This window comes from Pelodiscus sinensis, chromosome 16 (assembly GCF_049634645.1).
Source record: "Pelodiscus sinensis isolate JC-2024 chromosome 16, ASM4963464v1, whole genome shotgun sequence".
Classification (NCBI taxonomy): Eukaryota; Metazoa; Chordata; order Testudines; family Trionychidae; genus Pelodiscus; species Pelodiscus sinensis.
In genome coordinates this window covers 3,192,486-3,211,209 of record NC_134726.1, presented here as the reverse complement: position 1 = coordinate 3,211,209, position 18,724 = coordinate 3,192,486, and the positions used below count along the sequence as shown (strand labels likewise).

At 70.8% G+C, this 18,724-nt stretch overlaps 2 protein-coding genes across 3 annotated transcripts in view; both read right to left on the bottom strand.

Annotated features, from left to right (window-relative positions):
- Positions 1 to 672: 672 nt before the first annotated feature.
- On the bottom strand, positions 673 to 4,033 carry PAM16 (presequence translocase associated motor 16). The gene is made up of 6 exons (XM_075899099.1): positions 3,893 to 4,033; positions 3,604 to 3,859; positions 2,386 to 2,470; positions 1,788 to 1,915; positions 1,361 to 1,426; positions 673 to 828 (listed from the first exon to the last, which is right to left on the bottom strand). Exons 2-6 carry the CDS (start codon positions 3,604 to 3,606, stop codon positions 736 to 738), a joined length of 375 nt encoding a protein of 124 aa, XP_075755214.1. The 5' UTR covers positions 3,607 to 3,859; positions 3,893 to 4,033; the 3' UTR covers positions 673 to 735.
- A 754-nt stretch (positions 4,034 to 4,787) lies between these two features.
- Positions 4,788 to 18,724, bottom strand: part of CORO7 (coronin 7) — a 98,799-nt gene continuing 84,862 nt past the window's right edge. For both annotated transcript variants that reach the window (XM_075899092.1, XM_075899093.1), the window contains 17 exons: positions 17,670 to 17,815; positions 16,483 to 16,578; positions 15,689 to 15,814; positions 14,675 to 14,783; positions 14,415 to 14,590; positions 13,705 to 13,813; positions 13,133 to 13,219; positions 12,781 to 12,923; positions 11,901 to 12,005; positions 11,572 to 11,657; positions 11,084 to 11,225; positions 10,091 to 10,180; positions 8,841 to 8,957; positions 8,562 to 8,697; positions 8,110 to 8,201; positions 6,825 to 6,911; positions 4,788 to 5,985 (listed from right to left, as the gene is read on the bottom strand). In XM_075899092.1, coding sequence (XP_075755207.1) covers positions 5,980 to 5,985; positions 6,825 to 6,911; positions 8,110 to 8,201; positions 8,562 to 8,697; positions 8,841 to 8,957; positions 10,091 to 10,180; positions 11,084 to 11,225; positions 11,572 to 11,657; positions 11,901 to 12,005; positions 12,781 to 12,923; positions 13,133 to 13,219; positions 13,705 to 13,813; positions 14,415 to 14,590; positions 14,675 to 14,783; positions 15,689 to 15,814; positions 16,483 to 16,578; positions 17,670 to 17,815 — 1,853 coding nt within the window. In that variant the 3' untranslated portion in view covers positions 4,788 to 5,979. The remainder of the gene's footprint in view (positions 5,986 to 6,824; positions 6,912 to 8,109; positions 8,202 to 8,561; positions 8,698 to 8,840; positions 8,958 to 10,090; positions 10,181 to 11,083; positions 11,226 to 11,571; positions 11,658 to 11,900; positions 12,006 to 12,780; positions 12,924 to 13,132; positions 13,220 to 13,704; positions 13,814 to 14,414; positions 14,591 to 14,674; positions 14,784 to 15,688; positions 15,815 to 16,482; positions 16,579 to 17,669; positions 17,816 to 18,724) is intronic.

Sequence of the window (18,724 nt, the reverse complement as noted above, 5' to 3'; positions counted from 1 at the left end):
TTCCTGTGCTGCGGGCAGGCCTGTGGCAGGGCTCTTGGGAAGAACCCTCCGTTTGCTGCCCCCAGTTTGGCAAAACTCTCTTTGAAATGGGGGCATGTTCTGGGCCCACAGCTCATCCGGCCTGGCCTCCAGGGGCTGGGAACCTCACTGCAGAGCCCAGGTGAAGCCAGGGGCCCAGTCTCCCCCCCGCTAAACAGCTGGGATCCTGTGGCTGCCCCCGCCCCCCAGGGAGAGCTCAGGGGTTTGATGCAAAGGCCAGCTCACACCCAGCGCAGGGCTCCCGCTGGCACGGCTCTCACGCCCGTGTACATCCAGTCTTCCCCAGCAGCCAGTCTCCTGAGGCTGCAGGTGGGGCTGGCCAGGGAGCAGACGGGAAGAGACATCTCTGCCACGGTGGGCGCGCGGGAAAGTGTCCAGCCCAAACCACACAGGGCAAGGGGCACACGGACAGTGCTGCTAAAGCAGGGGGCCCCCCGGAGGAGCCAGCTGGCTACATACGGCACCAGGCATTGCGAACGCCATGCTTCAGGGCAAATGGGTCAGGAAGGAAAGCTGCCCCTCTACCTCATGTTTGTTGGTCCCAGTGCACAACAGGTGTCCACAGAGCGCCGGGCTGGGCTGCCCCCCAACGCTGCCCCCGAGCCTCCTGAGTCCAAACCACACAGAGGAAGCTACAGGAAGGGGATTTATTGGCTGGCTATAAGTTAGGGGGCTGAGAAGAGGGCATGGGGGTGGCTATGTCTCTGGCTTCTGCCCCTCTTCCTTTTCGCTCTGTCGCTGGGCCTCGATTCGGAGCTCTTCGACCAGCCGCTCCTTGGCTCTCACCACCTGGAGACAGGACGTCCGATGAGTCACACCTCCCACCCAGGCCGGGAGAGCTCAGGGACATGGCTGTGCCAGCAGAAAGCACCTGGCGACTGGCATGGGGGGCAGATGACACCAGGTTACAGCTGGACACGCAATGGTTCAGGCCAGGCCCTGCCGGGCGACAGCAAAGGAACTTGAGACGCTGCAGCCCTGGGCAGCTTGCTCCCTCAGTCCACGTGCCCCCGGGCGTAACCCTGGGCAAACAGATGTGGTGCCAGACCCCCAAGAGCGTGGCCTCTCTCAGGCTCCAACATGCTGCTCCTGGGGACTTCCAGGGTCCAGCCCGTGTGACAGGAGAGCCCAGAGAGGCATGCGGGGATGGGGCACCCAAAGGACACTGCAAGCAACACAGTCACCTGGCAAAGATCTCGGAAAAGATCTGCTTCCGCTCCAGGGGCTTAGCGCAGCGAGAGCCTGAAAGCCTCCAGCCCCACAGCTCCCAAGAGAGCCAGCCAGCCCCCATCCCTATGGGGCCGGCCCAACCCCTCCTTACCTTAGACTGCAGGTAAAACGAGCCCCCCACCGACTTGTCGTTCACCTTGAATAAGTGCTCGTAATTCTGCCAAAGGAAACAAGCCAAGCATGGGCGGCCGCTCCTCCTGCCCTCGCTCTGCATGTCAGCGCGCTGCCAGCCGGCTGCGGGACGCACGGTGACAGGGCCCTCCAGGCAGTGCCCAGGATATGGGAATGCGCTGGGGGCCGCGTCCATGCGCTTCAGCACAGAGCCTACCCCCCAGCAGCCAGCAGGGTGGCAGGGCCCCAATGAGGTGGCCATACACGGGCACTGCCTGGAACAGGACCTGCCACCGCCCAGCCATGCCTGCCAGAGCGCGACGACCAGCCTGCAGTGGCCGGGGCAAGGGGCCGACCTCCCAGCGTGTGCAGGCCTGCCTGTGGCTCGGCCCGCGCTGTGCCCTTACCTTCTGGATTTCCTCCGGGCTCAGCTTGGAGATGTTGAGGATCTGCTGGGCCTCTTGCAGGCTGATCCCTGAGAGGCTGGTGGCTGCAGCAGACTGGGGCCCCCGGGCATTGGCCGCGGCTCGGCTGGCTGTTCAGAGACACCCTGAGCTGGCTCCCCGCACGCACAGCCCACCCACAGCACTCCCAGGAGAGCTGCCCCCCGAGCAGCGGGACGGGGGCCACTGGCTGCACAACCGGACGTGCCACCAGGCTGCGAGCTGGGGGTGGCCGTTGGCGATGTAAAATCCCATTTAGTTGGTTAAACCTGGGGCTGGAGCACCCGCCACTCCCTGCAGGCAGGGGCTGCTCCGGCGGGGATGGGGATGGGCTGGAGGAGCCCAGCGACCAGACACCTGCTCACATCCCCAGTGGCTCTATGAGCCCAGGGCGCCAGGTTCAATTCCCCGGTTGCAGGCTGGGTGGGGCCATGGGGGACCCCGCTGTGCTCTGTCCGGCCCCATCGGCCTGGGCAGGGCCCGGCACGCGCGGGGCAATCGGGGCACCGCAGCCCAGGCCGGGACCAGCCAGCCCCAGAGCGGGCGGGCGCCCGGTGCTCACCTGCGAACTCCTGCCGCAGCGCCCGGGCGAAAGCCCTGCCCAGCACCTGCGCCCCCAGCACCAGGATCTGCGCCAGGTACTTGGCCTGCGGACACAGCGGCATCAGGGGAGGGGCAGCTGCCCCCCCCGCGGATTAACCCCCCCCGCCAGGGCGCCCCCCCCCGCAGATTAACCCCCCACCAGGGCGCCCCCCCCTGCAGATTAACCCCCCCGCCAGGGCGCCCCCCCCCGCAGATTAACCCCCCACCAGGGCGCCCCCCCTGCAGATTAACCCCCCCGCCAGGGCGCCCCCCCTGCAGATTAACCCCCCCGCCAGGGCACCCCCCCAGCAGATTAACCCCCCCGCCAGGGCACCCCCCCCGCAGATTAACCCCCCCACCAGGGCGCCCCCCCCTGCAGATTAACCCCCCCGCCAGGGCACCCCCCCAGCAGATTAACCCCCCCGCCAGGGCGCCCCCCCTGCAGATTAACCCCCCCGCCAGGGCACCCCCCCCCGCGGATTAACCCCCCCGCCAGGGCGCCCCCCCCGCAGATTAACCCCCCCGCCAGGGCGCCCCCCCCGCAGATAACCCCCCCCCCCGCCAGGGCACCCCCCCAGCAGATTAACCCCCCCGCCAGGGCGCCCCCCCCGCAGATTAACGCCCCCGCCAGGGCGCCCCCCCCGCAGATAACCCCCCCCCCGCCAGGGCGCCCCCCCCGCGGATTAACCCCCCCGCCAGGGCGCCCCCCCTGCAGATTAACCCCCCCGCCAGGGCGCCCCCCCCCGCGGATTAACCCCCCCGCCAGGGCGCCCCCCCCGCAGATTAACGCCCCCGCCAGGGCGCCCCCCCCGCAGATAACCCCCCCCCCCGCCAGGGCGCCCCCCCGCAGATAACCCCCCCCCCGCCAGGGCACCCCCCCAGCAGATTAACCCCCCCGCCAGGGCGCCCCCCCCGCAGATTAACCCCCCCGCCAGGGCGCCCCCCCGCAGATAACCCCCCCCCGCCAGGGCACCCCCCCAGCAGACTAACCCCCCCGCCAGGGCGCCCCCCCCAGCAGACTAACCCCCCCCGCCAGGGCGCCCCCCCCGCAGATAACCCCCCCGCCAGGGCTCCCCCCCCAGCAGACTAACCCCCCCCCCCGCCAGGACGCCCCCCCCCCTCTAGGGCGCGCCCCCCGCCGGGGCGCGCTCCCCAGGCCGCGTGGGGGGGGGGCTGGCGGGGGCCCGGCCGCGCTCACCATGTCCCTGCGCGCGGCCCGGCTCGGGGAGCGAAGCGCTGGGGGCGGGGCGGGGCGGGGGGCGCGCGCCGGGCACCATAGAGCCGGGCCGGGCGGAGCGCGGAGGGAGCGCGCCCCCTGGCGGGCGGCGGGGAAGCTGCAGCCCCGGCTGGCCCAGCTAGTTTGATCATGTGACTGGCACGAGGCGCCCCCTGCCGGCGAGCGGAGCGCGGGGTGCAGCCCAGTCGGGCAGCGCTGCCAGCCCCGGCCCGCGGGCCTCAGTCCTCAGCCACTGGCCCGGCCCGCGGGCCTCTGCCCCCCCCACGCGGCGTGATGCCTCCGCCCGTCTGCAGCCCTGCGGGTGCTCTGCCCCGGGAGGGCACCAAGCCCTGGAGACCCCCTGCCAGCCCCATATGCCCCAATATGGCCCAGGCCCTGGCCCCCTTGGCCGCCAGCGCAGTCGCTGCCGGGCTGAGCCGTGCCCAGCCAGCCAGTCCCATGGGGCGGGCTTTGGAGGGTCGCCTGCTGCCAGGCCCCGTGCCCGGTGGGAGCCGGACCCAGTGGCACTGGCAGTTCCTTTGCAGGAAGCGTTCCCTCTGTGACGTAGTGGGGGGACCTGGCTGGTTTCTATGCGGCTGGCTCTGGGGTAACCCCCACTGGCTGCCGTGGGTACCACGACCCAGCAAAACAGGATGAGTCACTATGCAAAGGGACCTCTCAACCGGTATGGCCAGACACCCCCCATGGAGAGGAACAAAGGAAGGTGGATGCTGCCCTGGCTGGGGGCAGGGCTGGAAGAGGGTTGGTTAGTTGCTGGTTGGGGGCATGGAGGAGACAGCCTAGGGAAAGGGGCTGGAGTTTAGGGGCCCGGTCTCCCCATCTCAAGGGGGCCTGAGGCATCCTAGCCCAGCTCTGTGACCAGATTACATCTGTGCTGTGCTGTATCCTGGAGAGGCAATAAAATTCCTCTATTCCACCGGCTGGTGCAGTCTGTTTGTGCCATTTCGGGGTGCAGGAGATGGGGGACCCCCAACGCGCCGTCACACCCTCCCCCAGGGCCCGGCCTCTGAACATGGGTCCCTTTGCCTCCTGGGTCACCTCCTGGAACCCTGCCCAGTGCCGGGCAAGGGGCAGCCGGCCGCCCCACCCTGGAGAAGGCTCTGCCGCCGCACGGCCTTTCCGAGGTTATAGACTTGCTGCCTCCATTGGGTTTTTAAAGAACCTTTTATTAAAACTTGCGGTGCCGTTTCGGAAGCCCCCTGCGCACAGCTGGGTTGCTGGCATTCGGCCTCACCCAGCGGGCCCCTGGCCCTGCCCCTGACAAGCCCAGCCCGGCCTTGGCCAATGGTGCCAGCCCTCTCTGGCACTTGGGTTTGTTGGCAAGGTAGAGCTACGCAGGCTGGGCTCCCTTGGTTTCCTGATTTCTGGGGGTGCAGCTGAACCCCTCAACCACAGGGCTGGGCTCCATGGCCCCTCCCATCCCTGAGGCTCCCCCCGGGTGACCCTGCCCAAGATGGGCTGCCCTCGAGACCAGGGCAGGGTGCCCTTGGGGGGCTTGTGCTTTGAGAACACACGATTCCTGGCGGAACAATGCCAGGGCCAGCCAGGCAGTGACTCGCCGGGTGCCAGCAGCCAGGGCGGCAGACACAGAGAAGGCACGTGGTGGCCCCTTGTGCCGGGGGCATTCCAGCCTCCGGCCCGTGATCCCTGCGGCCCGGAGGAAGGGCCTGACCGTGCAGCAAGGCCGGGCGAGTGCTCTGGGGCAGGCCTGTAAGGCGTTCAAGGACCCCCCACCTTAGAGCCCCGTGCTGGCCGAAGGGGGCATTGCCAGTCGCGCCCTGTCCTGGGGGCAGCTCTGAGGGCTGAAGAGCTGGTGGTACCACACCAGGAAGGGTCGGTGGCTGTGAAAGGAAACGTCAGGCCAGGCTGGGAGGCCCAGACCCCCCCCAGCGGCTCCCCCAACTCCCCTGGGCTGTCACTGCCGGCGGAGGTTACCCCGAGGGGGGTAGTTTGAGCAGCGCCAGCCGGAGGCGCCTGCTGGTGTGTCGGGCTGAGGTGCGCACTCCTGGTCGAAGCGGGGGCAGCGCGGCGGCCGAGCAAGCGGCAGAGCGTTCGGGGCAGGCCAGGCCGAGGAGGGAGGCAGGGTCTGGCTCGCCGAGTCCATTAGCCCTTGGGTAGCAGAGCAGAGCCCGGCACAGAGTGGGCATCCTGGGTGCTTCGGCAGAGCGCTGCTGGTGGGGCACTGAGGCGGGCAGCGGCGAAGCCTGGGGCGGGCGTGGTCCAGCGAAAGGCAAGTCCTCAGCGTGGGAGCCGCCAAGGCCAGGCAGGGCGTGGGGAGCCAGCAGCTTTGGCATGGAGGAGACGGTGGTCCCAGGGAAAGGAGTCACCCCTCCAGGGCTAGTCCTACAACGAAAGATGGGTGAGTGGGACCAGGAGCCCAGGAAAGGCACCTGGCACGGGTGGGATCACTGGGCGTTCTGCCCCCTCCACAGCCCCCCCACGCCCGGGCAGGACGCCTGGCACACGGGTGGGATCATCAGGCGTTCTGCCCCCTCCACAGCCCCCCCACATCCTGGGCAGGGCGCTTGGCACAGGGGTGGGATCACCGGGCGTTCTGCCCCCTCCACAGCCCCCCCACGCCCGGGCAGGACGCCTGGCACACGGGTGGGATCATCAGGCGTTCTGCCCCCTCCACAGCCCCCCCACATCCTGGGCAGGGCGCTTGGCACAGGGGTGGGATCACCGGGCGTTCTGCCCCCTCCACAGCCTCCCCACATCCTGGGCAGGGCGCCTGGCACAGGGGTGGGATCACCGGGCGTTCTGCCCCCTCCACAGCCTCCCCACATCCTGGGCAGGGCGCCTGGCACAGGGGTGGGATCACCGGGTGTTCTGCCCCCTCCACAGCCCCCCCCACATCCTGGGCAGGGTGCCTGGCACAGGGGTGGGATCACTGGGTGTTCTGCCCCTCCACAGCCCCCCCCACATCCTGGGCAGGGTGCCTGGCACAGGGGTGGGATCACTGGGTGTTCTGCCCCCCCAGGACTCCCCCTGGGCATGGAGGTCTGGAGGGTTGTTCCCAGGCAACTGTCCATAGGTCCCACTGCCGAGCTTTTCCTGGGGGGCTGAGAGCAGACGGCAGGGGGCTCAGGCAGCCCTGTGGCTGCCAGCGAGCTGAGTACTGGCTGTCCCCTTGAGGGCAGCGCGTCACAACAGCCCCTCACCCCGCAGCAGCCCCAGCCTACCCATTCCGCCTCGTCCACGCCCTCGAAGGAGTCCTGCGGCAGCGGGTCCTCCCGGTTGCCCAGCTTGGCCACCATCGCGCTCAGCAGCTGCAGGGAGAAGGGCAGAGTGTGGGCACCGGCCCGCAATGGTCCCAGGCATCCGTGAAAGGCAGCTGAGAACGCGGGCACTGCAGCCTCGGTCCCAGCCCTGGGCGCGGGTTAGAGGCTGACTCCAGCAGGCACTCTCATGACAGGTACTCCCCCTGCCTGGGGGAGCGCTGGTGGGCGGGGTCAGCGCCTGGCAGGGAGGGGCTCCATGGAGCTGGTGGGCGGGGTCGGAACCTGGCAGGGAGGGGCTCCATGGAGCTGGTGGGCGGGGTCAGAACCTGGCAGGGAGGGGCTCCATGGAGCTGGTGGGCGGGGTCGGAACATGGCAGGGAGGGGCTCCATGGAGCTGGTGGGCGGGGTCAGAACCTGGCAGGGAGGGGCTCCATGGAGCTGGTGGGCGGGGTCGGAACATGGCAGGGAGGGGCTCCATGGAGCTGGTGGGCGGGGTCAGAACATGGCAGGGAGGGGCTGCATGGAGCTGTGGGCGGGGTCTGAACATGGCAGGGAGGGGCTCCATGGAGCTGTGGGCGGGGTCAGAACCTGGCAGGGAGGGGCTCCATGGAGCTGGTGGGCGGGGTCAGAACCTGGCAGGGAGGGGCTCCATGGAGCTGGTGGGCGGGGTCAGAACATGGCAGGGAGGGGCTGCATGGAGCTGTGGGCGGGGTCAGAACCTGGCAGGGAGGGGCTCCATGGAGCTGGTGGGCAGGGTCAGAACCTGGCAGGGAGGGGCTCCATGGAGCTGTGGGTGGGGTCAGAACCTGGAAGGGAGGGGCTCCATGGAGCTGTGGGCGGGGTCAGAACCTGGCAGGGAGGGGCTCCATGGAGCTGGTGGGCGGACTCAGAACCTGGCAGGGAGGGGCTCCGTGGAGCAGGTGGGCGGGGTCAGAACCTGGCAGGGAGGGGCTCCATGGAGCTGTGGGCGGGGTTGGAACATGGCAGGGAGGGGCTCCGTGGAGCAGGTGGGCGGGGTCAGAACCTGGCAAGGAGGGGCTACATGGAGCTGTGGGCGGGGTCAGAACCTGGCAGGGAGGGGCTCCGTGGAGCACGTGGGCAGGGTCAGCATCTGGCAGAGACACCAAAGGGAGACACCCAGCGTGGCCAATGGACCCTAGCACCAGGCCAGAAACAGACCATGGCCATGGGGCAGGGTGGCCTGGCTGGGGCAGTGAGCCACACAGGTTCCTGGGGGCTGCCCCACCTCCTCCTTCTTCTGCTCGTCAGACTTCTCCTCCAGGTAGACCTTGGCCGGGACGTACTTCCGGGAAGGCGCTTCCTGCGGGGCCGCGCTCACTGGCCCGGCGGGAGAGAACAGCGTCAGCACCCGCCTTCTCACCCCACCCCCTGGCGCCACCCAGCTCAGCTCACCGGCCTTCCCATAGGGCCTCCTCCAGTCCCAGGGAGAGCCTGGCCACCCTGGCCCCTTCCCCCTTCCGCCAGCCCCTGCCCACCCTAAGCCTTCCCTGGCCCCTTCCTGCCCTGCGCCTGGCAAGGCCCCCCATTCCTCCTGCCCACCCTGAGCCTTAGCGTCTCCCAGTGCCCCACGGCCAGGGACACCCCTCTTCACCCGAGCACCCTGGCAAAGGCTCATGGGATCCACCCTGCACCAGCCAAGGGCCAACCCCTGCCTGCCCTGTGCCCTGCCTCACCCACCCGGTGTCATGTCCTGGGGCTGCAGGCTGACGGTGCGGTGCTGCCCGTTGGCGCCCGTGCGCCAGGCTGCCGCGGTGAGGGCCGGCTCCCAGCACACGGCGGTGGCCGGGTAGATGTCGTCCTGGAAATACTCCTTCTGCAGGGGGAGGAGGGGCGGGGTTAGGCTGTGTGGGGCGCGGGGGCTTGGCAGCCCCTTAGGGAAAGGGGGAGGCAGCTCGGTGGGGCTCGGACTCTCCTGGCCCAGCCCCCCGCCAGCCCAGGGAGCTCGGTGCCACCCACCTTGACCCGGGGGACCCTGAAGGCGACCGGCTCGACGGAGCTCTGCCTGAGGCGCAGCGCCCTGGCAAACTCCACCTCCCGCACGTCGCACTCCGTCTTGGGCAGGAACACGAAGCCCTGCGGCAGCAGAGAGAGGTCAGTAGCCTGGTAGCGCCCCCGGGATCTCACTGCCAGGGCGCGGGGTTACCGCCCCCTCCTTGGCGGGGCAAGCTGAGGGGGCTGCACGAGGCTGCGTTCAGGCAAGGCTGCCTCCTCGGGGTGTAGGGTCTGCGCAGGCCCCACGGCCCTCTGCAGGGACAATGCAAAGCCAGAGAGGGAAGGCCTGAACCGCCCGTGAGATGCAGCTGCTTCTGGTGTGGAACGTGGCAGCTGATTACGGCCCGGGACGACAGCGTGTAAAGGGAGAGCCCCTCCGGCCTTTGACACTGCAGGGGGCTGAGTGGAGGCAGAACGTCCTTACCCAGATGGCATAGGAACCCTGCCTGGCATCCCGACCCCTGCCAAAAGCACCCTGGGGTGTCACACCAGCCCCACCCTCACCTGCCTCTGCCCCACCCCAGCAAGCCGTCTCTGCAGCCCCTGTGCCATCGGGCTCCTGGGGTGCCCAGGCTGTGCCAGTCAGGTGCCTGGGGTCCCGTGCGACCCAGCAGTAGGGCAAGAGGCTGCCCAGGTACTAGCCCAGGGACTCAGACCCCCCTGTGCCACCCCCTGCACTGCGGAGAACCAGGCCGCAGAACCAGGCCGCAGGACACACGTCTAACCCAGTGCCCGCCCATGGACACCCGGGCACTGGCCAGCGGGCAGTGAGGAGTCACAGAGACTCATTGCAGATTCCAGCCAGCCTGGACTTCGGGGGCAGAGACAGTGCCCTGGGCAGCGCCACCTGACCCACGCACCCGTGGCCCTGCACATGCCTGGTACCACGCAGCGCCCTCTACCGGCCGGGCCAGGAATTGCACTGTGACGCCCTGCACTCCCCCGGGGGGCCACCAGAGGGCGGCTTTGCACCTGCGATGCCGGGGAGCGGGTGGTGAGTTCCCGGCCGGCCGGGAAAGTCGGGGGGGGGGGCTGTCAGGAGTGCCCGGGAGCAGGGGGCTTGGCCAAGGCCTGGGCAGCGCTGCCGGGCTGGGGGGTGCCCTGCACCAGGCAGAACACGCCTGGGGGCAGCAGAAGGCCTTGCCGTGGGAGTGGGCAGCCCACCTGGCACCACAGCGCCCTGCGCAGGGCCCTCGTCCCGCCAGCCCCAGTACCTTGTGCGGGTCGCTGGAGGAGAAGCTGTTGCACTCCAGGAAGAAGGGCGCCTCGGGGAGCAGCTCGTACACAAAGACTCTTGTGTCACCCTACACACCACAGGGAAGGGGACTGTGAGAGGGGCAGGCAGGGTGGCCACGCAAGGGGTGGGCGGGCGAGGTGACGGGGCGCAAGGGGAGGGGAAGGTGGGTGAGGGCTGGGGAGGGGAGGGGACGGTGGGTGAGGGGTGGGCGGGCGCACGAGGGGTGGGCGCACGAGGGGCGGGTAGGGTGGGCACGAGGGGAGGGCGCACGAGGGGCGGGTGGGGTGGGCACGAGGGGAGGGCGCACGAGGGGCAGGTAGGGTGGGCACGAGGGGAGGGTGCACGAGGGGCGGGTGGGGTGGGCACGAGGGGAGGGCGCACGAGGGGCAGGTAGGGTGGGCACGAGGGGTGGGCGCACGAGGGGCGGGTGGGGTGGGCACGAGGGGAGGGCGCACGAGGGGCAGGTAGGGTGGGCACGAGGGGAGGGCGCACGAGGGGCGGGTGGGGTGGGCACGAGGGGAGGGTACAAGACGGTGCCAGTGGCAAGCAGCCGTGTGGCACTGTGGCTCGGGAGGCAATGGGCCGTGGTGGGGCCCCGAGGGGGGCAGGCCCCACCCTGCAGGACCGGCTACACGGAGAGCCCCACCAGCAGCCTGGCCCTTGTGGGTCGAGCCAGTCGGGGCCAACGGCCTCCCAATGGGGGCCCAGGCAGGGCCCTGCTGCCCTGCCCACAGTGCTGGGCGACCCCTCTCTGCCATCACCCCCCAGCCCAGCCCTCCAAAGCCCCCCCGGAGGCACTGACACCCAGGGGCTGGGCACAGGGGGCCCGCCTCCCAGACCCTCCCCGTGCCAGGGCCCTCCCCCAGGACGCAGCTCAGCCCTGGCACCAATGCCACGGGAGGCCTGGTGGCTCGGGCGGGACACGCCACCGGCAGCAGCCACAGAGAGGACGGGGGCCGCCCCCACTCACCTTGCCGGTGAGGAAGAGCACGCTGGTGTCCGGGTCGTAGGAGGGGATGAGGGTGGAGGGCGCCACGTCGGTGCTCACCACCGCCAGGGGCCCGGCTGCCAGGCCCGCGGCGTCGTACAGGGCCAGCTGGCGCTCGCTGCGGCTGGGGGGACACGGTGCGGCTCAGCAGCGCCCGGCCGCAGGGCCCAGCTCTGCCCCACACTCTCTGCCAGGCCCGGAGCCCCCAGGCACGTAAACCCCCAGCTCCTCCCACGGCCGGGCGGTGACTGGCCCGGGGGTCGCCACGTGCCCCCGGGCAGTGCCATGAAGTGAGCGGCGGCTGAGGGCGCCGGCTCAGACGGGACCAGGGAGCAGAGGTCAGTGCCCCAGCCTGTGAGCAGCGGCTGCTGCCGTCCCCCCCAGAGGTGGCTGCACTGCCAGGCCCATGGCGAGGGGAGCTGGGGGAAGCTGATTACGGGGCCCGAGTGGGTCGCCGACCCAGCCCTTACCTGTCGAAGCCAGACACCAGCAGGTAGCGGCCCCCGCAGACCCAGACCAGCCGTGCACCGCGCCCGCCCTCGGGGCCGGGGCCTTCCTGGGGGGGAGAGACTGTGAGTCCCCGGCACCCCCCATGCTGACAGCAGAGGGGCACAGGTCGCACAGGGCAAATGTGGGGTGGAACTGAGGGGCAGGAAGGGCCTCTGGGAGCACGGGACTGGCCGGCCCCATAGGGACCCCTCTGCCCCACAGCCACCCCCTCCCAGCCCTGTGCCCTCTCCAGACGCAGGGCTCCATCATGCCCTCTCCCGCGCCCCCTGGAGCAGCGACCGACCCTCACCTGCTCGGGCTCCGGGCTCCGGCGGGGCGCGTAGACCCGCACTCTGCTGTCCTTGCTGACCGTGGCCAGCCGCTGGCCGTCCGGGCTCCAGGCGAGGCTGAAGATCTGAAAGAGACCCACTGCCCCGTGACACGCGCCCTGGCCCCGCCCGGCCAGCAGCAAGGGGGTGGCAGCCCCTGGCCCCCAGTCCAAGCCCTGCTGCCTCAGCTGGCTTGGGGGAGGGGCTGCCGGCCGGGCGCTGGAAGAGTTAAAGCCAAGTGGGGCAGCAAGGGGCCTGGCGGGGCAGGGCCAGGAGAGGGGCGCAGGGGGCAGCTGCCTGAATTTGGCCTGCCCTGGGGAAGGGCCCAGCCCCACGCTGGGTGCTGCTCCGCCCACTGCTCCCCGCTGCTCCGCCCACAGCTCCACCCACTGCTCCCCTACACTGGGTGCTGCTCCGCCCACTGCTCCCCGCTGCTCTGCCCACAGCTCCGCCCACTGCTCCCCGCTGCTCCGCCCACAGCTCCCCTACGCTGGGTGCTGCTCCGCCCACTGCTCCCCGCTGCTCCGCCCACAGCTCCACCCACTGCTCCCCTACGCTGGGTGCTGCTCCACCCACTGCTCCCCGCTGCTCCGCCCACAGCTCCACCCACTGCCCCCCTGCGCTGGGTGCTGCTCCGCCCACTGCTCCCCGCTGCTCCGCCCACTGCCCCTCTACGCTGGGTGCTGCTCCGCCCACTGCTCCCCGCTGCTCCGCCCACAGCTCCACCCACTGCCCCCCTGCACTGGGTGCTGCTCCACCCACAGCTCCACCCACTGCCCTCTGTGCCGGGTGCTGTTCCGCCCACTGCCCCGCCCACAGCTCCTGGGGCAGGCGCACGGCCCATGCCCTCGGTCGCCCCACCTGGTCTTGGTGCCCGCCCAGGCACAGCACCTCGGTGCCCGCCTGCAGGTCCCAGAGCCGCACGCTCATGTCGTAGGAGGAGGAGGCCAGGATGTCGGCAGCCAGCGGGTGGAATTTGAGGGAGTAGATCTTCTCCGTGTGGCCTGGGGGAACAGAGGAGATTCCGTGGCCAGGGCAGCCTCCCAGGGCGAGTCCCTGGCCCAGCTGGGACCTAGGCCTGAGGGGAACGGCCTGGCGCTCCGCTCAGAGCACGGCGGGGCGAACCCAGAGCCAGGCCCTGTCTGCACCCCGCCGGGGCCGAGCGACGCCCTCGGGCCACGCCCCGTCTGCCAGCCGCGCCCACGGCCCTTACCTCTGAGCACGGCCTCCGGCTCCTTCAGCGTCTCCCGCAGGCCTCCCGGGGGCACTCGCCACAGGCGGATCTTGGCATCGTCACCAGCTGCAGGCAAAGAAGGAACCTGACAGCGCCGGGCAGTGCCCGGGAGCCCCCGGAGCCAGCGGGCGCGCCCAACCCCTGCCCTCGGGACGGTGCCCCGCATGCTTCTGAACGGCTCAAACTTCACTTTCATCCTTTCCTCCCCACCGCCCCCCGTCTCCCAGCCTGGGCCTGTTTCCATCGCCAGAGGAAATCCCGGGGGAGGGAACTCTCTGGGGAGCCCCAAGGAAACGCCATCCAGCTGGAGTCAGGCGTACCAGCCTCATTTCACAGGTGGGGAAACTGAGGCACGGAGCTCTGGCGTGCGGCAGTGACTGGCCTATGGCTGCGCACTAGTCAATGGGAAACCTGGGACTAGAAGCCAACCTGCCTCAGTTTCCCCACTTGTGAAATGGGATTAAACATTCCCTGGGGGGAGGGATTGGGGGGTTACTGTCCAGCTGGCAGCGAGGAGCCGGGCGCCAGGGCAGGCCAGGGAGCTCACGCACCGACCGCCAGGCGCTGCAGGTCGAAGGGGTCCCAGCAGAAGTCTGCGACTGGCGTCCCGTTCTCGATGGTGGGGATGGACGTGTCGGGGAGCCGGCCCGGCTTGGACAGCTGCAGCAGAGACCCGCAGTCAACTCAGCGCGGCAGCTGGGTACCTTCACCCCCACCCGCAGGCGGGCACCAGGGAGGGGCTGGCACCTCCCTCCCCCCACCGGCCTCAGCACCGCCCCCTCCTGGCCACCAAATGGCAGCGGGAGTGAGCGACAGCGCCCTCTAGTGGCTGCTCACAGGCGAGATATGGGCCCACTACTGCTACCTCTCAGGGGAGCGCCCCTTCAGCCAGGCCTGGAGCTGGGGGCTTTGCTGCAGAGGGCCAGCGTGCTCAGCCCTCAGGGACGTGGGCAGCTGTCAAAGCCCAAGCCAAGTCCCACAGCAAGAAGCCCAGCCCCCTGGGGCCCCTGCATTGCGAGGAGCAGTGGGCGGCAGTGGCAGCAGACCTGGCCACCAGTCAGCCCCAGGATGGGTGGAGGCTGATTTCCCCTCTCATCTTTTCCATGTGTGTGCGGAATAAATTATTCATGTGCACCAAGGCATGTGCACCACCCGGAGAAACACAAACCGAATCGGCAGGTGGCGTGTGACGCTCTCCGGAGTGGCCGCGTCCGGGCCCAGCTCACAGGGAGCGCCTGGCCTGGCTGCGCCGCACACCTACCTCCAGCACAGCGATCTGCCCGCCCGCCGACAGCAGTGGGACGGCCACGCGCAGCCGGTTGGCGCAGACGCCGTCGCTCTCCCCCGGCGTGGTGAGGTTCAGCCCCTTGAGGTTGGTGATGTGGGTGCCGCGGGGCAGCACCGTGCCCAGGGTGTGGCGGAACTTGGAGCTGGGCCCTGGGGGGCAGGGACGAGCGTGAGGATCCCACCCCACAGAGCAACCCCCGGCTCCTAGCCCCCCGCCCGGCCGCGCCCACTTACCCAGAATGCTCTGCAGGGATCTCTGGCTGGAGCTGGTGGTGCAGGGGGACGGGGCCGAGCTGGAGGGCGAGCTCAGCGAGCTGGGGGGGGATGAGAGGCTGCTGCCTTCCTGGGGGGAGAACAGAACCCGAGGGAGTCAAGGGGTGTAAGAGTCCCTGCCAAAGGCCTCGCCCTGCCCCCGACGCAGCTGGGCAGGCACCAGCCAGAGGTTGGCGCCGCCTTGGAGGGTGGGAACAGCAGCTTGGCAGCCCCCAGAGGGTTCCCTGGCACTGGGGGGGGGGGGGGAGGCCGGGAGACCTTGTGTGACGGCGCGTCTCCTGCACCCCGAAATGGCACAAACAGACTGCACCAGCCGGTGGAATTGAGGGTGGTTTATTGCTCCTCCAGCACAGCGCAGCACAGATGGAATCTGGTTACAGGAACTGGGGCTAAGAGGCCTCAGTGCCCCCCCTTGAGATAGGGGAGTCCCAGCCCCCTCCCCAGCTCCTTATTCCCTGCCTTCCAGATAGGAACTAACTAACCCTCTCCAAGCCCTGCCCCCCAGCCAGGGCAGCATCCACCTCCCTTTGTTCCTCTCCATGGGGGGTGTCTGGCCACTGGTTCAACAAGTTTGGCCTTACCTCTGCCTAGTGAGGCTTTCCCTGCTGGGTCTTGCTCCAGACAGCAGGGGTCACCACAGCCCAGCAAGCACCCCCACTACGTCACACCCTGACACTGGGCTAGGGAATGGGAGGGACAGAACAGCTGGGGGGTGGGGCTGGCAGAGCTAGGGGCAGGTTGGTGGAGCTGGGGGGCAGGGCTAGCAAAGCTGGGGGGCAGGTTGGTGGAGCTGGGGGGCAGGGCTAGCAGAATTGGGGGGCAGGCTGGCAAAGCTGGGGGGCAGGGCTGGTGGGCAGCATGTGGGGTTAGCGCTCAGAGACCGGCAGGGCCATGGGATCCGGGCCTGCTCCCGCCCTCCCGGACCGCTGTCCGTGTGGGCCCCGCGGCTGGCAGCTCCCCCCGCCCGGCACTCACGCTGCGGTCCGTGTCCCCGGCGTGGGCGGCAGGCGGCGTGGGCTCCTCAGGCCGGGCAGCGGGGAGCAGGCAGGAGGTGAAGGACGGCCGGGGCCCACGGGCGGGGTTCAGGCTCACCTTGGCCACCTGGCGGGCAGCAGCAGAGGGTCACTGGCCGGCACCGTGGCTGCCCCCCCTCACAGCAGCCCCTGGGGCCAGAGCCTGCCATAGGGACAGCTCCCCGGCCCGGGCACCCAGCACTGCCCCTGCCCACGGCGGCCAGCCTGGCGCCAAACCCCGCAGCCGCACCGGGCCGGGCGCTGGCACCGCCGGGGGGAGGGGCTTGCACCTCTGGCACTGTCGGGGGCGTGGCATTCCGGGCACCACCGGGGGAGGGGCTCACATTCCCAGTACCAATAAGAGGGACGTGCTCGTGCCTGTGGTACCAATGGGGGGAGGGGCTCACACCCCTGGCACCAGTGGGGGGAGGGGCTCGCATCCTTGGCACCAGGGGGGGGAGGGGCTCGCATCCCTGGCACCAGGGGGGGGAGGGGCTCGCATCCCTGGCCCCAGTGAGGGGAGGGGCTCGCACCCCTGGCCCCAGTGAGGGGAGGGGCTCGCACCCCTGGCACCAGTGGGCGGAGGGGCTCGCACCCCTGGCCCCAGTGAGGGGAGGGGCTCGCACCCCTGGCCCCAATGGGGGGAGGGGCTCGCACCCCTGGCACCAGTGGGGGGAGGGGCTCGCACCCCTGGCCCCAGTGAGGGGAGGGGCTCGCACCCCTGGCCCAAGGCCGAGGCAGTGACCGGGCGGGTACCTGCGTGTTGTCGCCTGCCCACCAGGCCTGCGCCGAGGCAGCGGGGACGGGCCCGGGGGAGTCCGGGAACAGGTCTTCGTGGAACTCCTGCAGGGACTGGCAGAGACGGGCGGTGAGCGGCACGGAGCGGGTATGCGCCAGGGCCATCGCTGTGAGCACGAGCCTGCGTCGGCCTCCAGCCCGGGGGTCTCACGCAGGGCAGCCCCCTGCAGCTCCGCGGTGCGGGGGCCGTGGGGCTGGCCGACCCGCTGGGCAGGGGCTGGTCAGAGCTGCCCCTGGCGCCAGGCACCTGCTGCCTGGGGCTCTGCACCCGACCTGGGCCTGGCGGCCCTGAGGTCTCATAAGAAGCCTCCGTCCTTCCCCAGCGGCAAAAGCCAGGCCAGTACCCCCACCTGCCGTCCGCCCCCTCCCCGCAGAGAACCAGCGTCTGTCACTGTCCCACCTCGCGGGCACCTCCCGCCCCGCCCCCGACCCACCTCGTGGGCACCTCCCGCCCCGCCCCCGACCCACCTCGTGGGCACTCCCGCCCCGCCCCGCCCCCCGTCCCACCTCGCGGGCACCTCCCGCCCCGCCCCCGACCCACCTGACGGGCACTCCCGCCCCGCCCCCGACCCACCTCGTGGGCACCTCCCGCCCCGCCCCCGACCCACCTCGTGGGCACTCCCGCCCCGCCCCCCCCGTCCCACCTCGCGGGCACCTCCCGCCCCGCCCCCGTCCCACCTCGCGGGCACCTCCCGCCCTGCCCCCGTCCCACCTCGCGGGCACCTCCCGCCCCGCCCCCGTCCCACCTCACGGGCACCTCCCGCCCCGCCCCCGTCCCACCTCGCGGGCACCTCCCGCCCCGCCCCCGTCCCACCTCGCGGGCACCTCCCGCCCTGCCCCCGTCCCACCTCGCGGGCACCTCCCGCCCCGCCCCCGTCCCACCTCGCGGGCACCTCCCGCCCCATCCCACCTCGCGGGCACCTCCCACCCCGCCCCCGTCCCACCTCGCGGGCACCTCCCGCCCCGCCCCCGACCCACCTCGCAGGCACCTCCTGTTCCATCCCACCTCACGGACACCTCCCACCCCGCCCCCCATCCCACCTCGCGGGCACCTCCCGCCCTGGCCCTCGTGCACCATCCCACTTCACCGGCACACCCCTCCTCTCCTCGCGGGCGCCCCCTCCCCCGCGCGCCGTCCCTCTCACCTTGCGGGGCACCGTGTAGCTGATGGGGACGATGAAGCCGTCCGTGAGCTGCAGGACCCGGAGCACCTCGCAGGACATGACGTCCAGCGCCCGCTTTGGCACCAGGCCGGCGCCCCTGGCCTTGGCCTCCGTCAGACACTGGGTCACTGGCGGGAAGCGGGGGCGCCGTGAGCCGGGCTGCGCTGCCCTCGCCGGGGGCTGGGGAGGGGCGGCTGGCGTGCCCCTCGGGGGATTTTCTGGGCTCGGAGCCAGCCAGAGGAGGCCACGGGCCCCAGCTCCTGCCCATCCGGCACCGCCCCCGGGGCTGGGTCTCCGTCGCCTCGCCCGGCCGCTCCCAGCACCTGCCACAGGCCCCCCCCCCCCCGCCTGCAGCACCCACACCCCGGAGTGAACACTCAGCCTGGGCCTTTGCCCTGGGGGGGGGGCAGTGCCCTGCCCTGGCTCAGGCTGCCACTGGGCTGCAGGCTCACCCAGGGCCCGTCACCAGGCCTGGAGCCAGCCACAGCTCCCCCCGCCCGCTGCCTCGCGGGCACTTCCCAGTGGGGTATCAGCGCGCGGCTCGGGCCGCCTGAGCCCATCGGCTAATACGGGACGGCCCTGGGGGGGGGCAGCAGGACCCTGTATGCAGGGCCCCCAGAGAACCATGATTTGGCCTGAAAGCAGCCCCTGGGCTGGGCAGGGCACGTGGGATAGGGCGCGTGGGGCTTGGCAGGGCGTATGGGGCTGGGCAGAGCGCATGGGGCTGGGCAGGGCACGTGGAGCAGGGTGAATAGGGCTGGGCAGGGCACGTGGGGCTGGGCAGGGCACGTGGGGCTGGGCACACAGGGCTTGGCACTGTGCATTGGGCTGGGCAGAGTGTGGGGCAGGGCAGGGCGCGTGGGGAAGGGTGTGTGGGGCAGGGCAGGGCACGTGGGGCAGGGCGCGTGGGGCAGGGCAGGGCACGTGGGCCAGGGCGCGTGGGGCAGGGTGCGTGGGGCAGGGCAGGGAGTGTGGGGCGAGGCGCGTGGGGCAGGGCAGGGCACGTGGGCCAGGGCACATGGGGCAAGGCAAGACGC